Source organism: Nannobrachium achirus (assembly GCF_963921795.1).
Source record: "Nannobrachium achirus genome assembly, chromosome: 19".
Taxonomy (NCBI): domain Eukaryota; kingdom Metazoa; phylum Chordata; class Actinopteri; order Myctophiformes; family Myctophidae; genus Nannobrachium; species Nannobrachium achirus.
In genome coordinates this window covers 49,375,627-49,401,341 of record NC_137826.1, presented here as the reverse complement: position 1 = coordinate 49,401,341, position 25,715 = coordinate 49,375,627, and the positions used below count along the sequence as shown (strand labels likewise).

Here is a 25,715-nt window from a genome sequence, read left to right as displayed (position 1 = left end):
TGTAGTGTCACATGATCAGTCCTTTTATTGTTCACCAAACATCAGGAAATATGAACATGAAAAATAAAACGTCAAACACACAACGTAACCCAATACAAATATTTTTAAAAAAAACACACAATGTGAGGACAACACAATAGCGAAAAGGGAAACGTGCTGCTTAACAATGTACAGACGTACAACACAAGAACACAAAGATGATGCGCTTTATGCGTTCACGCACATAAACACAGATAATTCAAAAGGACATTCACATATTTCATTTACCACCAAGATGTGACATGACATGACAACATATTAAATGAAACCCAAATTAAACAAGACTTCAGGCAATGAAAACAATAAAATAATAAACAATTTACGTTTTGACATCAAGTGTCTGAAACCAAATTGTATATTTTTAATGAGCATTGAGAACATCCCCCAGTCTGACACATTTACACCTTGCATTGACCCATTATAATCAAAAAGAAAGGTGTCATTTTAGATTTTTGCGTTGGCTATTCAAAAACGTACAAGCTCACAGTGCGTCACTTCGGCGCTGCAGGCTTTTACATCTATTTTGTATTTGATTTAGGAAAGTGTGCTTCCGGGGGTCCATGGAATAACATATTTTTAGATGGGGGGGGGGGGGGGGGATTCTAGGGGTCCTTGGCGTTAAAAGGTTTGAGCGCCAATGATATAGAAACATACGTTCTTTTCAGAAAACCGTTTTAGAAGACATTTTTAGATCGGCCTCTGGTCTAAATGGGATTCAGGATTTAATATCTGACCTTCGATCTCACATTTAAACAAATAACATCCGGTAGGGCTGTCACAAAATGACATTTTACACGACGATTAATTGTCACTCAAATAATTGCGATTAACGATTTAATTGTTTTTTTGTCGTTGACAATTACATTTCGGTTTGGCTTTTAGGCTTTGAAGTTGCACATGGTAGATATGATACATATCCTAAATATACAAAGAAATGAAGGACATTTTTGACAACTTTACACTTTAAGTGTTTGAACATTTATAAACATTTTTCAACATGTCAACGATTATGTCAAATGATTGTGATTATGTCAAATAATTGCGATTAGACGATTATGTAATAATTGCCCTACCTGTTGGATGATAATGAATCACATGACCTAAGCACCAGTGCACCAGTTAAAACCCCTGAGTACCAATGCAACGTTCTTTTTGTCATTTCTATTCATTTATTTATTTATTTTATTTTTAGATCTGTCAGGGTTACATTTACACCAAATACACATAAAGCTTTGTGGGTTTGAACTTTATCATCAATGACACAGAAGCAAAACATCAATCAACCCCATTCAGTTCATCAATGCAGTGGTTCTCAACCTTTTCAGGCCGTGACCCCCAAAATAATCATATTTGGGGACCCCCACAACCTGACGAGCACTAAGAGTTGAGGCATTACATTTGTTCATCACGGTTCTATTGTGAAAATAACAGATCTACATGCTCACTTTTCACAATTTCTGCCTCTAATATTTGACAATTTGGCCAATTTTGTCATTTTAGAGGTATTAAAAAGACCTCACTTAAACTGTCACTGTAGAAATGTGCATAAACTCTCTATACACCTAAACGTTATGTTGGTTTGTTTACTGTTGAGTGATAAAACAGTGTTGCATGTAAGTTAATCATCTGGGGACCCCCCAAAAATAATTAAACCACACACCTGTGTCCTTTCTAAGGAAAGAAAACATGGCTGTAAATGTCATTATAAAAAAGAAAAATAAATCCCAACAGTATAAATTCTAAGGTTCCCTGCTTTACATTATGGCTCAAAATATGTATTTACTGTATAGTATTTATACTTCAGGGGAACACATTTACACACAACAACAAAGGAACATAGGAACCTAGAACATAGGAAGACTGTATCCATATTGTGGGGAAAGCTTTAGCAGAAAATAGCAAGCTCACAATGTTGAGAGCTTGTCGTTCTAAAGCCTTCCCCAACATTCACTAGTATAGAGCCCTGCAGGACTCCGGTCAACAAAGTGGGGTTTAAGTACTTGAAGTAATGATTATTGGACACTTTCTCCACCTTTGATTGTTTCGACACGACTGATTAATTTGATTTTAGGTCTGCGCTTCTCAATCCACCCGTCCATTCTACATGTTTCACACGTTATAGACGCTTGTTTGTTCCACGCCATGTTGAAAGTGGCGTCCATAATTGGAGCACGTCTTTTAAATTTTTTGCATTTTTTTTAATTTAATTTATAAAAATAGCAAAACAAAGTGAATCATTTGCTGTGTTTCTTGTACATCTGTTCGCTTTCCTTTTTCACCCTTTAGTTTCTTTACTGAAATGACACTTCTGTCCTATTAGACTAGTTCACCACATGAACCTTTGGGTGGCGCTATTGTCGGGCCAGTAGAAGGTCTTATTGAGGAAGATGTAGAGCGTGGCAGCATTGACGGCCGTGTACAGCGCCATCTCCAGGAGGATCCTGGGTATTGTAGGCATGGGCATGTGCAGTCGGTACATGAGGTACGGCACGATGAAGTATCGGAACTCCAGCAGCTTCTGGGGAACCGTGGCCGCCACCACGCACGTCAGAAAAGCCAGGATCCAGAAGAGCGAGCGCTGGGAGGAGCCCAGCACGTCCAGGAAATGCCAGGCGGCGTAGACGTAGGCGGGCACCAGGGCGTAGCGCGCCAGCGTGTGCCTCTGGAACACTCGGTTCCACACGTAGAAGGTGTAGTGGCGGTTGTCGGCCAGAAGGTACTCGTGGACGTACGTGCACTTGCACACCAGGAGGGAGAAGAGCAAGCCCAGGGACAGGAAGAAGAGGGGACGCGTCCTCAGGGCGTGCAGGAAGCGCAGCGCGCGGCGGTAGCACAGCGTCGCAGGGAGCGAGAAGAACAACGCGAACGACAGGAAGTAGAAGATCTGCGGCGCGTTGAAGCTCGCCTCGTGCTTCTCTCGGTCGCCGACCACGATGCCCCCGTTCAGCAGCACGAACGACGCAAACCCCGCCCCGACCGCCGCGTACGGCCACGCCTCCAGGAGCAGGGCCTTGACGTGATTGGTCGAGGTGAGGAAGCCCAGTGCGAAGCGCAGCACTCGCCTGGCCCCGCCCACAGACAGGGGGACCTGGGTGGGGCCGGACGACGGCGACCTGTCCCCGTCCCTCTTCTTGGCGTGCTCCGCCCGCCAGGCGTCGTCCATCTTGGCGGCCAGCAGCGTGCCAGCGCAGAACGCCACCCACACCACGTTGGTCTGTCGAAAGAGCACGGCGCAGCCGGCAAGCAGCGCCGAGGCCTTGTGGCAGCCGTACGACGTCATCAGGTACGTGAACAGGATGAAGAACGTGGACCCGGCGTCCGTGTAGTACAGGAAGTTGAAGAAGTAGAGGACGGGGAAGGCGGACAGCGCCAGGGCGGAGAGGACGCGGCGGGAGGCGGAGCTTGTCGCGGTCTTGTCGTGGTGGTGGGGGGGGTGGAGCTTGCAGAGCAGCAGGTACAACAGGTAGAGGTTCCCGGCGTTGAACAGCAGGTTGACGAAGCGCAGCATGGCGGTGGAACAGACCACGCCCCCAGTCAGGTCGGCCAACCAGACGATGGGGCGGATCACGCCCACGGTGGCCAGGTAGAGCCCGGGCAGCGTGGTGATCATGGGGTCCCACTCGGAGAAGCGCCCGTCACAGTACCTCTGGGCCTGCGGCACGTGGAATATCTCGTCCATGTACGGTTCCCGCTGCTCCCGCGTCACCGAGGAAAACAACAGACAGGAAACCAACAGGTTGCTGCTGCACAGAGCGCTGAACATGTAGCCTTCGTATTTCTCCATGTTTTATTTCCTAAGTGCTAAACAAACATGTACAATATGAACGTTTATCTTTGAGTGATGAATAATAATGTGTTTTTCATCTTTTAGTAATAGCGTGTATTGTTATAGTAATACTTAGCGCAGCCGTTTTGTCCACAGAGCAGCGTAAGGGCCGCTTCATCTCCTCTGTTGTTTAATCCTCATGCGGAAGAGACTCTTTATAATACGTCATGACGTCATGTTGGTGTCATCACCGCGTCCAATCGTTTTTTCGCCTTCGCGTCGCGCGCCCGACACTAAAGCAGGTCTACAAGATCTACAAGCTACAAGCTAGATCTCCGCCTACTGTATCCGGTCATTCCCACGGGCACATACGTGGCAACTTGCAGACCGTTTCCGTATCCGTTCCAGACCGGACGTGCAAACATGCAGTCTGTCAAAAGCGGCGTGTTGGGGTCGTACCACGTGACCGAGCCTCCTGCGCATGCACAGACTGTGACCTTTCGTTTGCCAACAGGTCCGAGATGCGTGTATCTATTCTGCATCTAGCTTAAGGCAAGACCCGAATTCATCGTGTTTTCTGGGGGTCCCAGACTCCCAGGAACAAAATATTTTTAGATGAGCGTCCGCAGCCAAATACATATAATGTTGAGTTATAACCACTGATATAGACCGATTCCACAAATGTCTTCTTCTAAATCAGTTCTAAACAGTTTTCTAAGAAATAAAACATAAAAAACATATGTTGCTATATCAGTGGTTGTGGTTCTCAAACTTTGTCGAGTCAAGTCACGACAAAGTATTTGGCCGCGGACCCCCATCTCAAAATATTTTGTTCCAGGGACCCGCAGAAGCAAAAATTTGAGTTATAAATATTCACTCTAAATGTGGGTCTATTCTGCATCTAGCTTAAGGCCTCAGACCCGTTGGGAAACCCGCACACGCGCGCAGATTCCCTTGCAGCGCTCGAGCCCTCTCTCAGCATCAACATGGCGGACGTCGCGATGCCGAATCTGGAAGATTTCCCTGTCCTGCCTTCTGGCATCGCCGAGGGTGAGAGAGAGACCTTTAACGCCTCAAAGCTGTTAACCATTGAATTAACGACGCATGCTTTCATTGTTTAGAGTCGGTCAAAAAACGCGTCGGAACGTTGAAACGCGCGGGTTTTGTGTCGCTGCCGTTAGCATTATTAGCTCTCTCGACGCTAACACGTTGAAAGAATGGATTCTCCGTCGTGCTGAGAAAATCTCCCAAGGTCGAGCGACCGGCACGTTGGTTCAGCGCTGCACAATGGAACCCAACGGAACCGGTTGAGCCGACAGAAGCACCCTGTACATCCAGTGAAACCACACCGAATTTAAATTAGTCTTACCGGACCGGCTATACGCTGCTGCTGCTGCTGCTGCCGCACAATGTGACCCAGTTTATAAAGCAGCAGAACCATAGCCAGCAGAACTAAACATGATCTGCTGCATTAGGGCAGTGGTTCTCAACCTTTTCAGGCTGCGACCCCCCCAATAATCACATTTTAACTGGGGATACCCCCCAAATTAACCATATTTTAACTGGGGATCTCCCTAAATAATCACATTTTAACTGGGGACCCCCCAAATTAATCATATTTTAACTGGAGATCTCCCCAAATCATATTTTAACTGTGGAGCTCCCACAAATAATCATATTTGGGACCCCCCACACCCTGACGAGCACTATGAGTTGAGGCATTACATTTACATGCTCACACAATGCCTTGCGAAATTTTCACCATTTCTGCCTCTAATATTTGACAATTTGGCCAATGGTTAATTTGCCATTTTAGAGGTATTAAAAAGTCCTTAAATTGTCACTTTAGAAATGTGCTTATGTTGATTTGTTTACTGTTGAGAGAGAAATGTTGCATATAAGCTAAATCATCTGGGGACCCACCAAAATAATTTGGGGACCCCCCTGTGGGTTAGGGTCCCGACGCAGGGTTACACCCCGCCATTTCGAAACACCGCTATTCCGAACGTTGACTTCTAACCCTAACCCTACCCCTAACCCTAACCCTAACCCTAACCCTACCCCTAACCCTAAACCTAACCCTAACCCTGCTTCGGAATAGCGGTGTTTCGGAATGGCGGACTGTTGCCCCGACCCACAGGTTGAGGAGAACCACTGGTTTAAGCAGTAGAACCACAGCCAGCAGAACCTGGCTGAACGACCAGAACTAGACATGATCTGGGCTGCATTACGAGACCTGGTGGAAGCCATTTACACCGGTACAGCCACCCAGTGAACGTATGATAAAACCCTGTAGAACCAGCGAGTTCAGACTGCTGCACAAGTAGCCCTTTCAGAGCCCTGTATACCTTTTTATTATTATTTGGGTTGGCGGTATCGCTACTGCACAATGCAACCCAGTAAAAGCACTGGCTGGTCAGTTCGACCAGCCAATATCAGTGCGTTTGTTTTAGTGGTGTTAACTGTTGATGTGTTTGTTCGTGAACAGAACATCAAAATAGAACTGGTCACTTGGGCATGTTCCGAATGTAATTTAGATGCTACTAGGTTCGTTGTTTACCTGGTATCATGATAGTTTTAAATGTACAGAATGATATTTAGCTAGCATGTTGTATAGACAGATGCTAGGTTCATTGTTCACATTGTTCACTTGGAGGTACTACGTTCTCCCTGCATTCTATTTATATGGTTATTTATCTGGTTGTTTGTTGACCAGATTTCATGTTTACTTATTGTGATTGGTCAGTCACTCATTCTGGATATGTGTATGAAATGACTTTATTGAGAACGATTCCTGGAGATTTACAAAATGTAATGCCTCAACTCATAGTGCTCGTCAGGGTGTGGGCGGTCCCAAATATGATTATTTGGGGGAGATCTACAGTTAAAATATGATTTGGGGAGCTCTCCAGTTAAAATATGATTAATTTGGGGGGTCCCCTGTTATTTTTTTTTTTTTGATGCATTAAATCCCTATTGCAACCCTAGATTCATCAGATTAAAAAAAAAAATCTAGTGTTGCAACTTGCAATTTGCGGCTAACGTTTCGACAACATATAACGGACAGTTCAAACAACATCAACCAAAACGAGAGAACAAAAACTACAATAATAACCCACAGAGCACATAAACGGACCATTTTCCTAATAGATCTGTTATATTGATGATTCAGTCAAAACATGAACAGGTAATCTGCGAGTCACAAGCCCTATAATGTGTAAACACGCTAATGTAATAGTAGATTTTATAGTCAATAATTGTACTGCAGTGTGTCCGTGTAAAGACTGCTGATTTAACATTCCACTCATCAACCGAAAGCTCAGTCAGACAACTCAGCGGCCGTGACAGGTTTTGAGCTCGCAGATCGGATATAATCCTGTCATCAACACCACGTAACCATAGCAAGTTGGTTTAAAGCTCTTTTCTCTTTAAGACGTGATCGACGGGTGACTGGTTGGGGTCTGTTTTGGAAAATCCAATTTTCACTGTTTGTTTCCTGATGAAGAACAAGCTTGTGTCTATGTCAGCGTGTGGAAGACAGTTGCATGCATGGATGTTACAACGACATTGGTGTTGGGAGACACCGAAATGTGTGACCGCATCGCATATAGTTGCATGGGTGATGTTACTCCGACATTGGTGTCCGGGGCTTTATCTCTTACAGTGCGCTGCCTTTGCTTTTTTTTTTAATTATTGGTGACCATTCTGATGGCATCATGCTTGCTCTTGTTGTTGGCTTGTTAATGTTAACACGTGTGTGAGGAGGAGTTGCCGCTGCAATGGAGTGGAGCGAGGCGCAAAGTAAGGCCCATGGCTGATTATTCGACTTTCTTTTTCAAGTTTGAAGCCTGTGCCATCGAACGAAGCTTTGAATATTCAATATTTTTGGGGTCAGCCCTACTACAATTACAATTTAGGCATTTAGCAGACACTCTTAGTCACTTACTATAGCAAGGTAATAATACATCAATGCATCAACATCAATACATCACATGCATAGACAAACGTAGGTAGCCCAAGCACCTATTCAGTAAAAAAAAGTTATAAAAAACAAATACAAAATGCTATCTAAATGACATGTATGGTCATTGAGCGTAGTCTTCAGACCACGGCAGAAGCTAGGGAGTGATTCTGTAGTTCTAAGTGCAACAGGGAGTTTATTCAACAGCTTAAGGGAGTCTAGGATGAGTGTATTATTGTCCTGGGGTTTTTAGCAAGGGTTCTGTCAGCATCCCTGTGTTGGCTGATCTGAGTGAATGGTTGGGGTTGTAGGGTTCAATCAGGCTTTGAAGGTATGGAGGTGCCATACCTTTGGCTGCTTTGAAGGCGAGGATCAGTGTTTTCAGTTTTGTACTCTGCGGGCAGCGACCGGGAGCCAGTGGAGGAAGAGGAGAAGGGGGGAGATGTGTGAGAATTCTGTCTGGTTGAAGTCCAATCGTGTGGCTGCGTTTTGGATCAGTTGGAGAGGCTTAAAGGTGATACACCATGCATTTAAAAAGTATTTATGTCATATTGTTTATGTCCCAAAAACGTTTTTCAAAAGGTTTGAGGCTAAATTACCACTCTTGAATAGAGCATTATCAGCTGCAGGTTTGAACTGCGCTTTGGCCTGAACTGCGCCCGTCAAAAACGCCCGTCGCTGACGACGGCAGCAAATCTGGACAGCCTGTTTTGAGAACCCGTGGGATGCTTTTAACCTCCGCCTTCCCAAAAACAGAGAAAGACACAACGGTCAGAAATGGGACTTTGTGAGGATAGAAGGTGCTAGTGGGACCCCAAAAAAGGTTTTAAAATAGGAAACGTGAAATTTCATGGTGTATCACCTTTAAGTGCACATGCCAGGAGGCCAGTGAGGAGAGAGTTACAGTAGTTGAGTTTTAATGGGTGAGGAAGGGTCTGATCCTATGGATGTTAATAGAGTGTGAACCTACAGGACCGGGAGACTGATGCAATGTGTGCCTTGAATGATAGCTGGCTGTCTAAGACCACACCAAGGATCTTAGCAGTTGGAACTGAAGCCACCAAGGCGTTGTCTATGGAAAACCCTAGAGTACTGGTTTTCAAGACTCGGTCCGGGGTCCACCCAATGGACTCTGCTACTGGCCTGTAACTCGAGAATGTACATACCGGTAATAGAATCAAATGGACCTGTTAAATTCAACATTTATCTTATTGGTTTTGGTTTTCATTCATTCAACATGGATATATACTAGATAGGCCTTCATTGATCCCATGGGGGAAATGCTTTATACTTTGGTTGTTAACTGTTACCTGGGGACCCACAGAAACCACCCAGTGACCCAGTGCACATTCATCATTAATCAATTTATTGGCGTCAAATGACTATTATTAATATTATTATTGTTATAGTTGAGTCAGGTTTCGAACACATGTATTATATTTAATTATTTGTAAATTAAACATTTTAATATCAAATGAAGGTAGATCAGTTTGTTTACAGTTAATGAGGTTTTGTATTTATATCAATTTATTAGGGGTGTGTATCTGTCCCTTCCAAGGCGATACAAAGCGTATCCGATACATGGGCTACAATTCGATTCAGAGATCAGATGATAAATCTTACATACAGAACGATTCGATTCGGTGCAATTTCGATGGGATGCGATTCAATTCTATACAATAAGGTGCGAGCTGATACACAAGTTTAATGAAACATTAATTTTCCATTAAATTAAGAAGCTAGATCTATAAAGTAGCATTGCAGAAGCTACTTTAATGGATATCTCATAAAAAAAACAAGGAATAACAAAACATTGTAAAGAAAGATGGATGACAAATCATTTTAGTATCATGTCATTGTTGTGTTCATTATACAAGACATCTCAAAGAGAACACCAGCACTCACGGACAGGTCCATTAAAGGCACTTTTTTATTTTAAGTTTCGTTGGTCAGGGTGAGCTGTTACGTTTCCCGACCGTGCACCCGGTAAGAAGTTAAGCAATGTTGAAATGTTTTGGAGTCGTGCTCGCACCCCTGCTGTAACATTGTTGTGTTCATTCCAAATAAACACAGGCATAAAAAATATATATACCGTATTAGCCCGAATATAGGACGATATTTTATTCTAATAAACATATGCTCAAAATAGGGAGTCGTCCTATAATTCACCGTTTGTCAGCCTTCTGATTGGTCCCTGAGACTCCCTGACTGGCCAACCAGAAAAAAACATTCACTTTTTGCTATCGGGGGTGGAGTTTGTGCAGTGGAGAATGTCGAATGTGCTTTCAAGAACTGTCCGCACTGCGCGACACAGAGTTCGCCCGGTACGGCCGCGGGAGGTGATAGCGACGGCAAGCGATCTCGCTCATCATAACGAATAAGCTTCAACAAACTAGTTCACATGGACCTTATCAATGGTCTAAGAGTCACGATTGGGTACATATAATTTAAATGGGCAGAATTACGAAAAGCCAGCCTATTATGTGAGGAGAACTATAATCAGCCTGTCCTCTTCCTACCCAAGATGCAATGCGCTTTCTTTTTCTATTTATATTCTCTCTCTGATCCAGAGGATTAAACTAATTAAAACATATATTTTCGGGGGGAAATTACTGTTTTGCTATGTAATTACTGTACCTTTTTCTTCCCTTTTTATTAATATCACGTAGATGTGTTTTTTTTGGTACTTTATATAGCTGTAATGAGGCTATGAAGGGAAAAAAAATCCCATCCACTTCCACTATAAAAGAATCTGCAATAGTGATTCTGTCCCACTGGGATTAAACAAATTAAAACATATATTTTCGGGGAAACCCCCTGTTTTGCAATGTAACTACTGTACCTTTGTCTTCCTTTTTTATTAATATCACATAGATGTTTTTCCTTTGGTACTTTATATAGCTGTAATGAGGCTATGAAAAAATAAAAAAATCCCATTCACTGCCACTATAAAAACAATCTGCCCAGGTCAAATGTCCCATCATAGTAACAGGGCAGAATGGGGCGGGATTTGCAAACTAGTGAATTGGGGTTTAGACCTTTCACCAGGGAGATACGTTATGTATCTTTCAGGACCTTTCCCTGCTCTCACAGCCCCCGCGAGCTCCTGCCGTAATTACCGTACACTACATGATTGATGCGCAGCGAACGTTGGACCTCGGCTCATTTCACCTCCCGTTTGGCAAAGTCGGATGGCTTTAGCATTGGACTTACCGGGCCGCGTGCGTGTGCGTTGTTCTCGCGAACATCGGCGTGGATGACGGGCGCACATGTGATCTTTAGCGTGGAAGTTTAATCCCAACAGCAACTGAAGCTATGCAAGCTAACGCTGGCTGCCAGTGCCTAGCAGCCAATAGTTCCTGTTTACAATGAACCGTCGCATCTGAATGATGAAACGGGCCGCAAAGCTTGATCGGAAATGTAGTGTTTTTTATTGTGCTTTTTGCAGTCTGAATTGTGAATGTTGTTTTTGAATAGAAGTTGACTTTGATGGTTAATTCAATACAATACATACAATACAGCAGAATGTTATCTCTGTATGAGCTTTTCTATAATAATTTTACAATAATAACGTTTTTCTTTATAAATAATATAATATAATATATAATATTTTGTCTTCAACATATTTTTTTCCCAAAATGATAATTGAAAAATAGGGGTCGTCTTATAATCAGAGTCGTACTAAATTCGGGCTAATACGGTATATATATATATATATATATATGCCTACTGACGTGGTTTGGAAATCTGTCTCACCCATTTCTAAGAGCTTCACTTTAGCAGTTAGTCAGGTGGAGAAATATGAAAAAAACACACAAAAGGCCTGGCCCTTCAGGCTTCAGTACTGTGCAATTCTTGTACTTTGCAAAGCTGCTATAATAACACTGAAAAAACTAAAATATTACATCCTCACCAATGCCATAGATCAGATCACCAAATACAACTAGAAAAAGAGCCTGCTCTTATTCAGTCAATAAGATAATTTCAAAGAGATCCACTTTCTAACACCACAATGTTAAAGTAACAACAGCAGTACAGTAAGTGCAAAATTTGAAGTCTGGCAGAGACTGGCACACATCATGTGTTGGTCTACTTGTTATCTTTGGCTCTAATGGCTCTAATACAGTAGTTCTCAAACTTTTTTCAATTTCAAGGACCCCCAGTTTGACATGCATCAGGCTCTGAAGTGTAAATGGAACCAAATGGGTCCATTTGGGTTTTTTTCCCGGCACCCTTACAATTTAGTAAATAAGATGTGCTGTTTATTATACAATCTATATTTATAAAGTGTTTAATAAGGTTATAATGTGTTTAATGTTTTTAATGTTATCTTTATTAATTGTTCAAAAATGTTTGAATGTGTTTACTCATGTGTTTTATCTCCAGTGAATAAGCTGATCAGAGAGCTCAGTGAACACACACACACACACACACTCTCTCTCTCTATTGGTGAGCAATTGTGGCACTCACTCACTCACTCACTCACTCACTCACTCACTCACTCACTCTCACACACACTCTCACACACACACACAGCCATCTGGGAGAAATGCAAGGCCCTGTGCGAAGTCCTGTGCGCACACACACCACCGCTCACTTCAAACTTGGTTTGATTTTTTTCTTTCACCAGCACCCGTAGCAAGCGTCTGTTGCCTGCTTACCAAGTTAACCTTTAACTTGTCTGTGGACGAGGTTGGCTACAGTGGCAACCGTTGTGTTAATAATGTTCTCTTGTGTTTTCTCTCCAGTGAACAAGATGATCCGAGAGCACAGTGACCTGTTTTCAGACTCCCAGTGTAAGGTCTGCAGTGCCGTCCTCATTTCAGAGTCCCAGAAACTCACACACTACCAGGTACTACACACACACACACACACACACACACACACACACACACACACACACACACACACACACACACACACAACCGTGTCAATATAATAATAATAAAGCTTTAATAAAGCGATCCCGACGGCTGATAATGGCACCGACGTGATAGAGGAGGTGCCATATGAGCCTGAAGGGATCCTCTCACTCGATAATGACCGCTAAGGCAGACGTTATCTCACTTATTACATGGCTTCTTAATAGATATATCAATAATTTGACCAAAAAACCTAAAACAAAACAAAGTATTTCTTGTTTACAGTGGTGAAAGTGTCCCACAAGTGCTGCGCTGGGCATCCCCCGAGCACAACACGGTCGCCTTGGAAAGCAAGGAAGTGTAGAATCCATTTTCTGTTACTGCATCGTCTATTTCTGCGTGAAATATTAAAAAAAAGAAAATCTTGAGAGCAACGTTTAGTTGTGAATGACAGTGTGTTTGTTTACATGGCTCTCACGTTGGATACGGCACTACATTCACGCAGTGCAGCCTGAGTAGCAGATGCTCTGAGCCTTTGATTAGGCATTGGTTTCAGCGAATTGATCAGAATCAAGCATTCAACCAAGCTGTGTAATGAAGAGTGTTAGAATGGGTCAAACTACTACAAAACTAGAATACATGTCCTGTTGATTAGATTGTAAATTGATGTTCATGTCATGATGAGACGAGCACGAACCAATCGTTGTGTTGTGTGTTTGTGTCTACGCAGAGTAAGAAGCATGCCAACAAAGTGCGTCGTTACCTTTGCATCCAAAACGAGAAGGAGAAGGAACCTACAGTGAAAAAACTAAAGCCTGCAGACGATGTAAGTAACATTTAATTATCTGCATTTGTAAAATATAATTCCAGAGTGCCAACCTAACGGGTCACCTCCAACACAATCTGGGAACCCGCTCGTGAAAAAAGGGGTGTTCCTGGTCTAAACGGGTCTAAACATTTTGGCCTAGAATTATTCAATACTTTAACTATTGAAAAATAGCAGATATACAAGCTCGCGGCTATTTCATGAACATTTGTGCAAATCTTTGAACATCTAATTTTTAAAGTGAACATTTGTAACTCAAATATTTGCTTCTGGGGGTCCCTGATACAAAATATTTTCAGACGGGGGTCGGCGGCCAAATACATATAATTCTAGGGGTCCTTGACATGAAAGAGTTTGAGAACCACTCACGTAGAAACATGTGTTTTTCTTTTTTTTTTTTTTACGTTAGAAGGATTCAGAAGACACTTATAGAATCGTGTCAACAATATTCAAAGAATTGCACACATTTTCAAGATTTTTCAGAAATGGCAGATCTACAACTAACGGTTTTGTGGGGTAGTTGCCAAGGGATTGACACAACGTGATATCAACTCCTAACACAAACAATATACATATCAAACCATTGAAAGTCAAATAGAAAAGACACACACACAGAGTACTCCTTTACCACAGTGTATTGAAATAGAACAGTGAAGTCATGACGTGACACGCTCATCCCCCAGTTCACGGAAGTAATTTCTCTATGGAGAATAACATTGGGTCATCTTAACCCATTCAAGCCGGGTACACATTTTAGTGTATGGGAGGGGCTTACAGTACATGTACAGTATGTAGCAACAATTTGTAGGCTAATTTCTGATTTAGGCCTAACTATAGGTTAGGCATAAAAGGGTTAAAATCGCCTCATATAAGCATTGTGGTCCAAAAATAAACAAACTGTCTGCGCAATATTGTCGGGGAGGTGGCTCTGTATGGTTTATGATAGTCAGTCACTCATATTTGATAAAGCCTGTTTCTAGCGAAAATGTAACTAATTCGGTGACAGTAACATTAGCTTTTTCTCACCATCAGTTGATTCTTCATATCCATATGAAGAATGTTTTGGCTTCACTTTATCCAATGTCCTGGGACATTATGACACGTCTCTCGTCATGACCTTTGCACGGACCTGCAGTGGAGCACATCTCACCACATGTATAAATTAGTTGTTCCAAAGCAGAATAACTATGACACTGTAACACTGAAGTTGGTGTTAGGGCTGTCACAATTATTACATAATCGTCTAATCGCAATTATTTGAGGTAATGGCAAAAACTTTGCATAATCGTTGAGAAATGTTAATAGTTTCAAAACACTTTCAAAAAGTAGTGGAAATAGCCGATCTACAAGCTCACAACGCGACGCGTTGTGAGCTTGTAGATCGCCAAACAGAAATAACAATGAAATTGTTAATCGCAGTTATTTCAGTGACAATTAATCGTCATGTAAAATGTCATAATCGTGACAGCCCTAGTTGGTGTTTAAAATATAGTTGATATTAAAATGTAATGTTATACCAACAGTGTCTGTCTGTCGAACCCGGACAAGACGGAGCTACTCTTCTTCCCAGCTAAGTCTTGCCCCATGCAAGATCTCACTATTTCCATAGATAATGCATTGGTGACTTCGGTTCCTACTGCTAGAAACCTTGGTGTGGTCCTGGACAGCCAGCTACCATTTAAGGCACACATGGCATCAGTCACCCGGTTCTGTAGGTTCACACTCTATAACATCCGTAAAATTAGACCCTTCCTCACCCAGGAGGCAGCCCAGCTCCTCATCCAGACATCTGTCATATCAAACCTTGACTATTGTAACTCTCTCCTCACTGGTCTCCCGGCATGTGCACTTAAACCTCTCCAACTGATCCAAAATGCCGCGGCACGACTGGTCTTCAACCAGCCTAAGTTCTCACATGTCTCTCCCCTTCTCAGGTCCCTCCACTGGCTCCCGGTTGCAGCCTGCACTGAATACACAACACTGATGCTGACCTTCAAAGCAGCCAAAGGCATGGCTCCTCCATACCTCCAAAACCTGATCAACCCCTACACCCCCACCCGTTCACTTAGATCAGCCAACTCAGGGATGCTGACAGAACCCTCGCTAAAAACCCCAGGGCAAAAATCCACTCGTCCGAGACAGTTTGCCCTCCTGGCCCCAAAGTTGTGGAACAAACTCCCTGTCGCACTTAGAACAACAGACTCACTCGCTAGCTTTCGCCGTGGACTGAAGACTCACCTTTTCAGACTCCACCTAAACCCTTAGCACTACTGAAACACTCAATGACCATACATGAATCTAGTTAGCATTTGTTTTTTAGGTTTTTAGAACCTTTTCTTGACAGATTATTTCGTTTTCTAGATAGATATTTATTTGCATTTGTTATATTGCTGTTGATGTATTGACATATTATCTTGTTTATTATTGTGATTTATCTGCTTATTGTAAGTCGCTTTGGATTAAAAGCGTCTGCTAAAGGCCTAAACTGTAAACTGTCTGTCTGTCCACCCGTGCACTTAGATCAACCAACACAGGGATGCTGACAGAACCCTCGCTAAAAACCCCAGAGCAAAAAGCTGTGGAATAAACTCCCTGTCGCACTTAGAACAACGGACTCACTCGCTAGCTTTCGCCGTGGACTGAAGACTCACCTTTTCAGACTCCACCTAAACCCTTAGCACTACTGGAAAAATCAATGACCATACATGAAGCTAGTTAGCATTTGTTTTTAGTTTTTTTTTTTTTTAGAAACCTTTTTTCTTTACGGATTATATTGTTTTTTTCCAGATAGATATTCATTTGCATTTGTTATATTGCTGTTTATTTACTGACATTTAACCTTGTTTATTATTGTGATGTTTTATCTGCTTATTGTAAGTCGCTTTGGATTAAAAGCGTCTGCTAAATGCCTAAACTGTAAACTGTAAACTGTCTGTCTGTCTCCAGGACCTTTCAACCAGTGGGATCCTAGCAGAGACGGATAAATACAAGGTGTGTCACGTGTGCAACATGACCTTCAGCTCTCCAGTGGTGGCCGAGTCTCATTACCAGGTAAATGAGGAATGAAAGATGACGAGGGTCTTCAACAGGCGGTCCGGGACCCCTAGGGGGTCCTCAGAGTTACTACAGGGGGTCCTCCAAATCTTTGTGTGATAGAAGATTTTTTTTTCTCCTTTTTTATATTAACCACTTGAACCCTAGCGTCCATATTCTGAGAGCTTTAGCCAAAAATAGCAGATCTACAAGCTCACAACTTGTAGATCGGCTATTTTCGGCAAAGAGGTTTGGTGTAGACTACAGAGGAGAAAAAGAGCAGACTAAGTACAGAGTGAAAGGTCAAGTTTGTTAAGTATTGACGGTTCAAGTGGTTAAACATCTGAAAACACAAATTGACATGAATCCAAAATACACTGATGATTGTCCAGTCAAACAATGAAACCATATGGTATCTATGGGTTGTGGGGGGTCCCTGCTTCATCTCTCGCTCAACTAAGGGGTCCTTGGCCTGAAAACGTTGAAGACCCCTGAAATATGATAATGTAATAAGATGAATGATGATAAATGTAATGAAATAAATAACATGGAGTTCTCACTACCAGGGAAAAGTTCACTCCAAGAACCTCCGACTGAAGACGGTTGGACCTCAACATGTACAAAGCCCAGGTACTGAGCACGCACACACAGACACACGCTCACACAGAACCCAGGTACTGAGCACGCACACACGGACACACGCTCAAACAGAACCCAGGTACTGAGCACGCACACACGGACACACGCTCAAACAGAACCCAGGTACTAAGCAAGCATACACGGACACACGCTCAAACAGAACCCAGGTACTAAGCACGCACACACGGACACACGCTCACACAGAACCCAGGTACTGAGCACGCACACACGGACACACGCTCAAACAGAACCCAGGTACTAAGCAAGCATACACGGACACACGCTCAAACAGAACCCAGGTACTAAGCACGCACACACGCTCACACAGAACCCAGGTACTGAGCACGCACACACGGACTCACGCTCAAACAGAACCCAGGTACTAAGCACGCACACACGGACACACGCTCAAACAGAACCCAGGTACTAAGCACGCACACACGGACACACGCTCACACAGAACCCAGGTACTAAGCACGCACACACGGACACACGCTCACACAGAACCCAGTAACTGGATTGCACGAAAAACATTCCTTTCTGAAAAACGGCCGCCACAAAACCGTGAAAAGTGATGACTCCTCACTAAACCATAGTTTTGTGGGGGCCGTGTTTAGACCAGGCGTGTTGTTGACCTGGATTATTCATGAAGCATTCCCGGAACAGAAAGATCCCATGATTGGCCACTAGTTGTGCTGTTCCCCCCCCCCCCCCCCCCCCCGCGAGGTACCAAAAAGAATATTTCTCCATTGGACCCCAGTCATTTCCCCCTTTGATTTTCTAACCTTAATAAACATCGTCATAAATACTTAATGGTTCCTGTCACTAGTAAAAAAAAACTGCCTTTCAATCACCATGATATGCGTTTTGTGCAATATGGCCCCATTTATGTTAAAATTTATGATAAAGTTGCATGGACAACTAAGCTGATACCAGCCGGCTGTGTTCTTCTTCGTGTGCTGTATTTCGGGAGGCTCCATTAAAACAATGATGGCGACACCCATACAAGGGACAAAAAAAGCATCATTTTCGCAAATTTCGCAGCATAGAAAGAAATGGCTTCGCACCGTCCATGTTTTTTTTTACAGTCTATGGTTTAGACCAAGGAATGTTTTTAGTGCAAAACAAATGCTTGCATTGGATTTAGGGCTGCACAATTTTGGGAAAATATCTAATTGCGATTTTTCGGACTAATATTGCGATTGCGATTTTCTTCGCGATATTTATTTTAAGGTAGGTTAAGTGATAGTTTTTTTGGTTAAAACAAAAAGTTTTTTTTGTTAAAAAGTTGATATAATACATTATTTTAACCAAATAAAATCACTTCACTACCTTAAGTCAAGGTTCCGTTGAAAATGTATTGTGTAACTGATTATTAATAACTAGGCAAATTGGCAATCATGCAAATGGTTTGATTCAGTTCAGTTATATTTTCAAAAGCTTCCCTTTTATTTTGCTTATTAGCAATATAAAATGTTTTTATATTCAGAAAGATCTCAGTAATGGTATTGTCTGCCTCTCATTACTGTCAAGGAAGAAAGTACTGTATGTCGCTGCCTTGATTTTATCAAGGCAAAAAAATGCACCCTAAGACACACTATAAGTTTCACATGTGTGCAGGGGACGGAGGAGGGGAGCCACCATCACACAGAAATCACTTTTGCGATTATTTGCACCTTTGCGATTTTGCTAATTGCGTGGTTCCAAATCGCGATTTCGGTTTAAAAACGATTAATTGTGCAGCCCTAATTGGATTCAGAATCACAAGAAAGCCCTAGTTTGACCCCTCACATGATGGCCGTGGCGCTGCACCGGGGTACATTTTCCCCACGTTCCTGGAAGTTTTTTTTGGCGTCCCAAATATTAAAAAAATAACATTCTAAATATTTAACCCATTTATGCCTAGAATTATTGAATGCTTTAGCTATTAAAACATAGTGATGCGCTGCAAGCTTGTAGATCTGCTATTTTTGAAAAAATCGTGAAAATGAGAGCAAATCTTTGAATATGTGTATTTTTAAAGCCAACATTTGTAACTCAAATTTTGCTTCTGGGGGGTCCCTGGAACAAAATATTTTGAGATGGGCGTCCGTGGCCAAATAAATATCAGTTTGGGGGGTCCTTCACATGAAAAGGTTTGATAACCACTGACATAGTAGTCTCTCAAGAACAGACTAACTGAGCTCCAGTTAAGTGAAAAGGACCTTTTCTTTGACGATGGCTGGCCAGATTGCTGACATAGAAACATAGGTTTTTCAAAAAAAACGTTGAAGGATTCAAAAGACACTTATAGAATCAGGCCAAAATTCGAATTTTCACGATTTTTCAAAAATGGCAGATCTACGAGCTCGCAGCGCGGCACTCGCGCTGTGAGCTTGTATATCTGCTATTTTTCAATAGTTAAAGCATAAAATAGTGATACACAATAATGTGTACCCGTTCTAGTTTTCCAGACAGCTGAGAAGCCGGTCGTGGTCAAGAAGAAAAAGGAGGAGCCGGAAGTGGTGGCCATGGACAGCAGCGAGGGCGGCGGCGGCGGCGAGAAGGACAAGTTCTGCTCCATCTGCCAGGCGTCCTTCAACAACCCCATGATGGCCCAGCAACACTACGCCGGCAAGAAGCACAAGAAACACATGACCAAGATGAAGCTGATGGAGACCTACGGGCCCTCCACTGCCCCTACAGGTAAACCCCTACCTACCGCTACACCCACCCACTACCTGTGGGTCGGGACCCCCAGAAGAGGGGTCCCCACATGATTTTGGGGGGGGGGGGGGGTCCCCTTAATTTAATGTAGGGATGGGACGATATGAAAATTTCACATCACGATTATCGTGACAAAATAAATTGCCATTCACGATATTATCGCGATAATCAAAATCCATTATCCTGGAGCGGAACATTTGCCAAAAAAAATAGCAGATCTACAAGCTCACAACGCGTCGCACTGCGACGCGTTGTGAGCTTGTAGATCTGAAATCTGAAAAGGTACCTTTTACCAATTATAGAGGGTTTAAGTGGTACCGGATATGCAGCTCGGCAAATAAAAGGTGAATTGATCCCAGTGCATGGCGGAGGACAATATCACGATAAATTAAATCTCCACGATACGTTTATCGTGAGTGTTTTTTTATCACGATAAACGATAATATTGTGTATCGTACTATCCTCCCATCCCTACCTTAATGTGCAACAATGTTTTCACACTCGACAGTAAACAAACCAACATAACGGCCTGGGAGCCCCGCCTGGCCACAAAAAGCCCTTCTGGAAACCCTGTACACACACGCACACACACACACGCACACACACACACACACACACACACACACACACACACACACACACACACACACCCTGAGAAACACATCGAGACAGAAAAGCATCTGTATTGAAGTATCACAATGAACTGTGTTGTGTGTTTGACAGTTAAATGTTTGTGTACTAACTGTGTGTGTGTGTGTGTGTGTGTGTGTGTGTGTGTGTGTGTGTGTGTGTGTGTGTGTGTGTGTGTGTGTGTGTGTGTGTGTGTGTGTGTGTGTGTGTGTGTGTGTGTGTGTGTGTGTGTGTGTGTGCAGTTAAAGGGTATCCCTGCACTGTATGCAACATAGAGCTGAACTCAGTGGAACAATACCAAGCACACATCAGTGGAGCCAAACACAAGAACCAGTAAGTATCTATTAGCTGTCTGTACTTACCTCTGTATTATTGTCAATGTAACTCATTTACATTGTGATACGTTTGGTTATTATCAACACACACACACACTTTTTGGACCATCAACATAATGTTTTAGAATTCAGGGAAATAAAATGTTCTATTAACATTCATGAATCAATGGGTAAATATCTCAATAATACTGGCCAACTGTATAACTTTACACTGTGGTGTTCCTACTAGGGGTGTCAATTTAGTAACCGGTTAACCGTCAGCATTAACCGGTTAATTAAAGTTTTTTTAATTATTATTATTATTATAATTTTTTTTTTTGCTGCGCTGCACAAAATGCGCCCAAAACATGATCGGCCCCGCCCTGGGGATCAAATCTCTTCTCGTCGCGCTGTCGATTGAGCGACAGGGCACAGTGTATTCTGGTTGGAGAAATCATTATCACCTCATGGAACCCCTAGTTCCTACCCCCCTCCCCCCCCCTCCCCCCCCTTTCACCGCGCGTGTGTGCTCGGTGCCACGCTGTGAGCTTGTATATCTGTTTTTTAATAGTGGTTAAAGTCATAACGCGTAGTAATTTGTTCTCACTCTTTAAATGTGTTAAGAACATGTGTAAATCCTTTGCCTCCTCAGAGTGAAGAAGAGCAGCATGGCCCCGGCGGACGGGGACAACAACCAGTTCCAGAGCGGGGGCGGCGGCGGTGATCCCGGCGAGTCCCAGTTCCCCGGGGGGGACGCGTCGGAGACCACGGGGGCGGGGGAGGAGTCCCAGCAGGACGCCGGCGAGAACGAGTACCCGGCGGGCGACGCCCCGTACACGGCGGAGGGCATCAACCAGTACTCAGAGGAGTACCTGTACACCTGAGGATGGAAGGCTCTCGCTCTGCCAGCCACCAACCAGGATGGGACACTGAATGATGCAAAACACCTTTAGCTATCTTCCCCTCCACCCCCCCCTTTAACAACCCATTCAGAACGGGTACACATTATTGTGTATCATTATTTTATTCTTTAACTATTGAGAAATAGCAGATCTACAAGCTCACAGCGAGCGAGTAGATCTGCTATTTTTGAAAAATTGCGAAAATTAGAATTTTGACCCCCATTCTATAAGTGTCTTTTGAATCCTTCTAAGGTTTCTTTTTGAAAAACCTATGTTTCTATGGCAGCAATCTGGCCAGCCATCGTCAAAGAAAAGGTCCTTTTCACTTAACTGGAGCTCAGTTAGTCTGTTCTTGAGAGACTACTATGTCAGTGGTTCTCAAACCTTTTCATGTGAAGGACCCCCAAAATGATATTTATTTGGCCACGGGACTCCCATCTCAAAATATCTAGTTCCAGGGACGTTCGATTTAAAAATACATATATTAAAAGATTTGCACGCATTTTCACGACTTTTTCAAAAATAGCAGATCTACAAGCTCGCAGCGCAGCACTCGTTGCCGCGCTGTGAGCTTGTATATCTGCAATTTTTCACTGGTTAAAGCGTTCAATAATTCTAGGCCTAAATGGGTTAGAGAAAGACGACAAGACGCCACTCCATCCAACCTAACCGACCTCCGTGACGTTGGCACCCCATATGAGGAAAACACATAAAAATGAGTTTCATTCTTTAGTGCTGGATTTGTGCTGCAATGTGCCGTAAATGTTATAGTTTGTGCTGGTATCATTTTTTAGATGTTTTAAGTTATAGTTTTGCGGAGCCTTGCACCCCCAATTCTTTTGGCTCCAAATTGGGGAAGAAGGGTCTCATTCTTTAGTGCTGGATGTGCTCTAATTTGTGCCGTTGAAATCATCAATTGTGTTTTTATATATATTTATATATACATATTTATATGGTTATGAATTAGCAGATTTAGCTGCAGTACACTGTAGTGACCTACAGAGGGCGGTGTAGAGCAGCAGTGCTTAATAGTAGAACATAGCAGCAGAACAGTGGTGTTGTAGAATAACTAAAAAATGATAGCAGCACAAACATTTATGGCACAATTCAGCACAAAAGAATGACACAATTTTTGGAGCGGTGAAAGCGCTCCCAATAGACAGGTATGTCCGTGGGTATGTCCCTGGCTGGGTGGCTGGGTGGCTGGGTGGCTGGGTGGCTGGCCGTGTCCGTAGCCTGGCAATACCTTGAGTGGCCACACACAACACACTAGTTAAAGGAGGGGCGCTGTTTTGTGCAGGCCAGGCACACTCACCACTCACTCACAGGCACAGTTTACAGTTTAGGCATTTAGCAACACACACAGGGTATAGCTGCTCAGATTCACCGCTCCACTTCGAACCGAGGTTTGATTTTTTATATATGTTTTCATCATGTCGTCATTGTCGGGTGGAAACCCTGTATGTCCAAAACCGTTCATTTTTATCATTTAAAAAAATGAACTAAACTAGTGAAAACAAACGATCTACAAGCACACAACGCCTCGCACCCTTTCACTACTTTTGTGCGACGGCCTTGTCTGATGAAGCAGGGCTTTACTTCGCAAAAAAAAAAAAACTTACAAATTTGAAACTTGGGAGATACGAGGTTTCTGCCCGACAGTGACGATATGGGGTGCCAACTTCACAGAGGTTTTTTGTTTTGCACGCACGCACACACACACGCACGCACACACACACACACACACACACACACACACACACACACACACACACACACACACACACACACAGAGGTGATGTTACTGAACTACTCCCCCTACCGGGTGTCCGTGGGACTATTCATTTATTATTTCGACACATTTCCCCCATAAGCTGGGAAATCTATTGGCCTATATATAAAAAAATATATGTGTACATAAGCCGTGAAATGTGTTAACTCTCTCTGGCTTAGATTTCCCCCCCTCCAGACACAGGTATAAACAGGTAATACTTAATTCCTGACAAAGTAATAACTAACGCTTCTGTTTTTTTGTTTTTTTTTTGGTCTCATGTTCAAAGTATCATATCTCCTTGAGATAGGAATTTATGAAAAAACAAAACTCCCAAGTTTTAGTTTTCTTACATTACACTGTAATCATGGAGCTGCATTTTGGTCATTCATACTGTTGTAGTGCATCAGTGTCACTCGTCCAAAACAACTGATCTACAAGCTCACAGGCGAGGGTTTTAGAGTTCTGAATCTTTCATTAGTTTTGAATCCGTTTTCTAAAGTAGGTTTAGTTTTTATTTATGTTTGACCTTATTTTGTATTCCTTTCAGTGTTTTAACATTTCGTTTGTTTGAGGTATTTGTTCAGACACGAGATTAAAATGAATTCTGAAAAAAAAACGATTGTGTAAAAAGAAAAACGATTTATACATTTTAGATAATGATATTTGGTGGTTCTTAAAGGCGTAGTATGTGACTTTGCCTTGTATTTACATAACAAAATAATGAGCCATTTAGCAGGCATTCTTAAATGTAAAGTTCCTAACCAGAAGCACTTACCAGTATGACAGTGTATGTGTCCTTACAAAACCTTGACAAAGATGACTTAAGTTATATTGTTAGTTTTGTCAACACTCAAAACGTAACCTTTTCTTTACGAAGCCTTTATTTCCATTAACTACAATGTGTGTTCTTTGATGGGTTTGAGTGTGATTCCAGAGGGCGACCAGTAGATCGCCCTCTACTGGTCAGTCTGGTGTAGGCGGAGCCATACTGTGGTTGTGGTAGAGCAGGGCATGTCCTAAGACAGTGGTTCTCAACCTGTGGGTCGGGGTCCCCAAATAATCTTTGGGGGTCCCCAGATGATTAACTTAAAGGGGGCCTGTCACCTAAAGGGTTACTGTCACTTTAAGAATCATCTTAAAAAACAAGTTAATATTTTTATGATGTCATTGTGGGAATGCGCAATTATAAGCCAATCAAATTAATTGTCTGTATAGCCTGACTGTATGACTACTTACTGTACTGGTCAGCTGTTGTTGGGGGGCGAGGGGCAGATTACACTGACATGAGCTTCAGACTGTTTCAGACCGTTTTCAGAGAAGCTCAATGCAATCTGCCCCTCAACCCCTTTAAAGTGCAACATTGTTTATTTTGGGTGTTCCCCAGACGATTAACTTAATGTGCAACACTGTTTTCTCCCTCAACAGTAAATAAAGTTTAAGTGTATAGCACATTTCTAAAGTGACAATTTAAGGATTTTTTAATACCTCTTAATATGATTATTTGGGGGGTCGCGGCTTGAAAAAGTTGAGAACCACTGTCCAAAACAAAACACTAAACATGGCCATATAAGCTTGGTCACTGGCTGCCCACTCCCACGCAACAAATTGAAATGAATCGATCCGATTGGTGTACAAACGTATCCCGTCTGGTTTTAGTGAACTGCAAAAACCTCGAGAAGAACATGTCGATGGCGACCCTGTATTCCTAAGCCCCGCCTCCCTGGTATAGTGTTCAGAGCAAAAGTGTTTTGTCGGGGTGATTTTGTCTTCCCGTCACGTGGCACTGAGTGCTGTCCTTTGTTTCCGTGCTTCCCTTAAAAGACCGGATTTCCAAGCTAGTAATCTGTGCATGGCGACGCACGTGGATCATAATATCTACGAGCTACAAGCTAATAACGGCTAACAAGTGTGTGTAATTAATAGAAAAGAAGTCATCAACTACTACCTTTAAGCACTTTAAGCACCATGGGTTAGGAGGGGATTGGGGCTTCGGAGACGGGGTCGCATGTCTATGCGATGCAGCGTGAGCTTGTAGATCATCATTATGACTCACCATAGATCATGTGACATCATCGTTAGAGCATCATGACCTCATAGAATCACATGGCCTTATTCCTGACTCCGCCAGATGGTAGTATAGTGAGTATACTGCATATGTAGGGCGGTACGCACTGCTGCCACCATCTGGCGGAGTCAGGTTAGGGCCATGTGACCTTCATGTGTGATCGGATTGTTGAGTTTGTTTGAAAGGAAAGAAACAAAA

At 42.9% G+C, this 25,715-nt stretch overlaps 2 protein-coding genes across 4 annotated transcripts; one reads left to right on the top strand and one right to left on the bottom strand.

Moving 5' to 3' along the window:
• alg10 (ALG10 alpha-1,2-mannosyltransferase) lies at positions 1–3,976 on the bottom strand. Of its 2 annotated transcripts, none has more exons than XM_080749943.1 (2): positions 3,938–3,976; positions 1–3,733 (listed from the first exon to the last, which is right to left on the bottom strand). In XM_080749943.1, exon 2 carries the CDS (start codon positions 3,716–3,718, stop codon positions 2,366–2,368), a length of 1,353 nt encoding a protein of 450 aa, XP_080606069.1. In that variant the 5' UTR covers positions 3,719–3,733; positions 3,938–3,976; the 3' UTR covers positions 1–2,365. The 2 variants fall into 2 exon arrangements, with proteins under 2 accessions (XP_080606069.1, XP_080606068.1); XM_080749942.1 differs by having other exon boundaries at positions 1–3,840; positions 3,938–3,968.
• znf346 (zinc finger protein 346) lies at positions 3,717–25,495 on the top strand. Of its 2 annotated transcripts, none has more exons than XM_080749945.1 (8): positions 3,717–3,775; positions 12,515–12,618; positions 13,359–13,454; positions 16,401–16,505; positions 17,054–17,117; positions 19,572–19,811; positions 20,705–20,795; positions 21,429–25,495. In XM_080749945.1, exons 2-8 carry the CDS (start codon positions 12,523–12,525, stop codon positions 21,658–21,660), a joined length of 924 nt encoding a protein of 307 aa, XP_080606071.1. In that variant the 5' UTR covers positions 3,717–3,775; positions 12,515–12,522; the 3' UTR covers positions 21,661–25,495. The 2 variants fall into 2 exon arrangements, with proteins under 2 accessions (XP_080606071.1, XP_080606070.1); XM_080749944.1 differs by lacking the exon at positions 3,717–3,775 and adding an exon at positions 4,779–4,855.
• Positions 25,496–25,715: the final 220 nt, after the last annotated feature.

Excerpts from the sequence above, each read along its gene's own strand:
- alg10 (XM_080749942.1), bottom strand. The coding sequence starts at position 3,823 with ATGGAGAAATACGAAGGCTACATGTTCAGCGCTCTGTGCAGCAGCAAC.
- znf346 (XM_080749944.1), top strand. The coding sequence starts at position 4,792 with ATGGCGGACGTCGCGATGCCGAATCTGGAAGATTTCCCTGTCCTGCCT. Across the intron at positions 19,812-20,704 it reads GCCCTCCACTGCCCCTACAG|TTAAAGGGTATCCCTGCACT; the intron begins GTAAACCCCTAC and ends GTGTGTGTGCAG. Across the intron at positions 20,796-21,428 it reads GGAGCCAAACACAAGAACCA|AGTGAAGAAGAGCAGCATGG; the intron begins GTAAGTATCTAT and ends TTGCCTCCTCAG.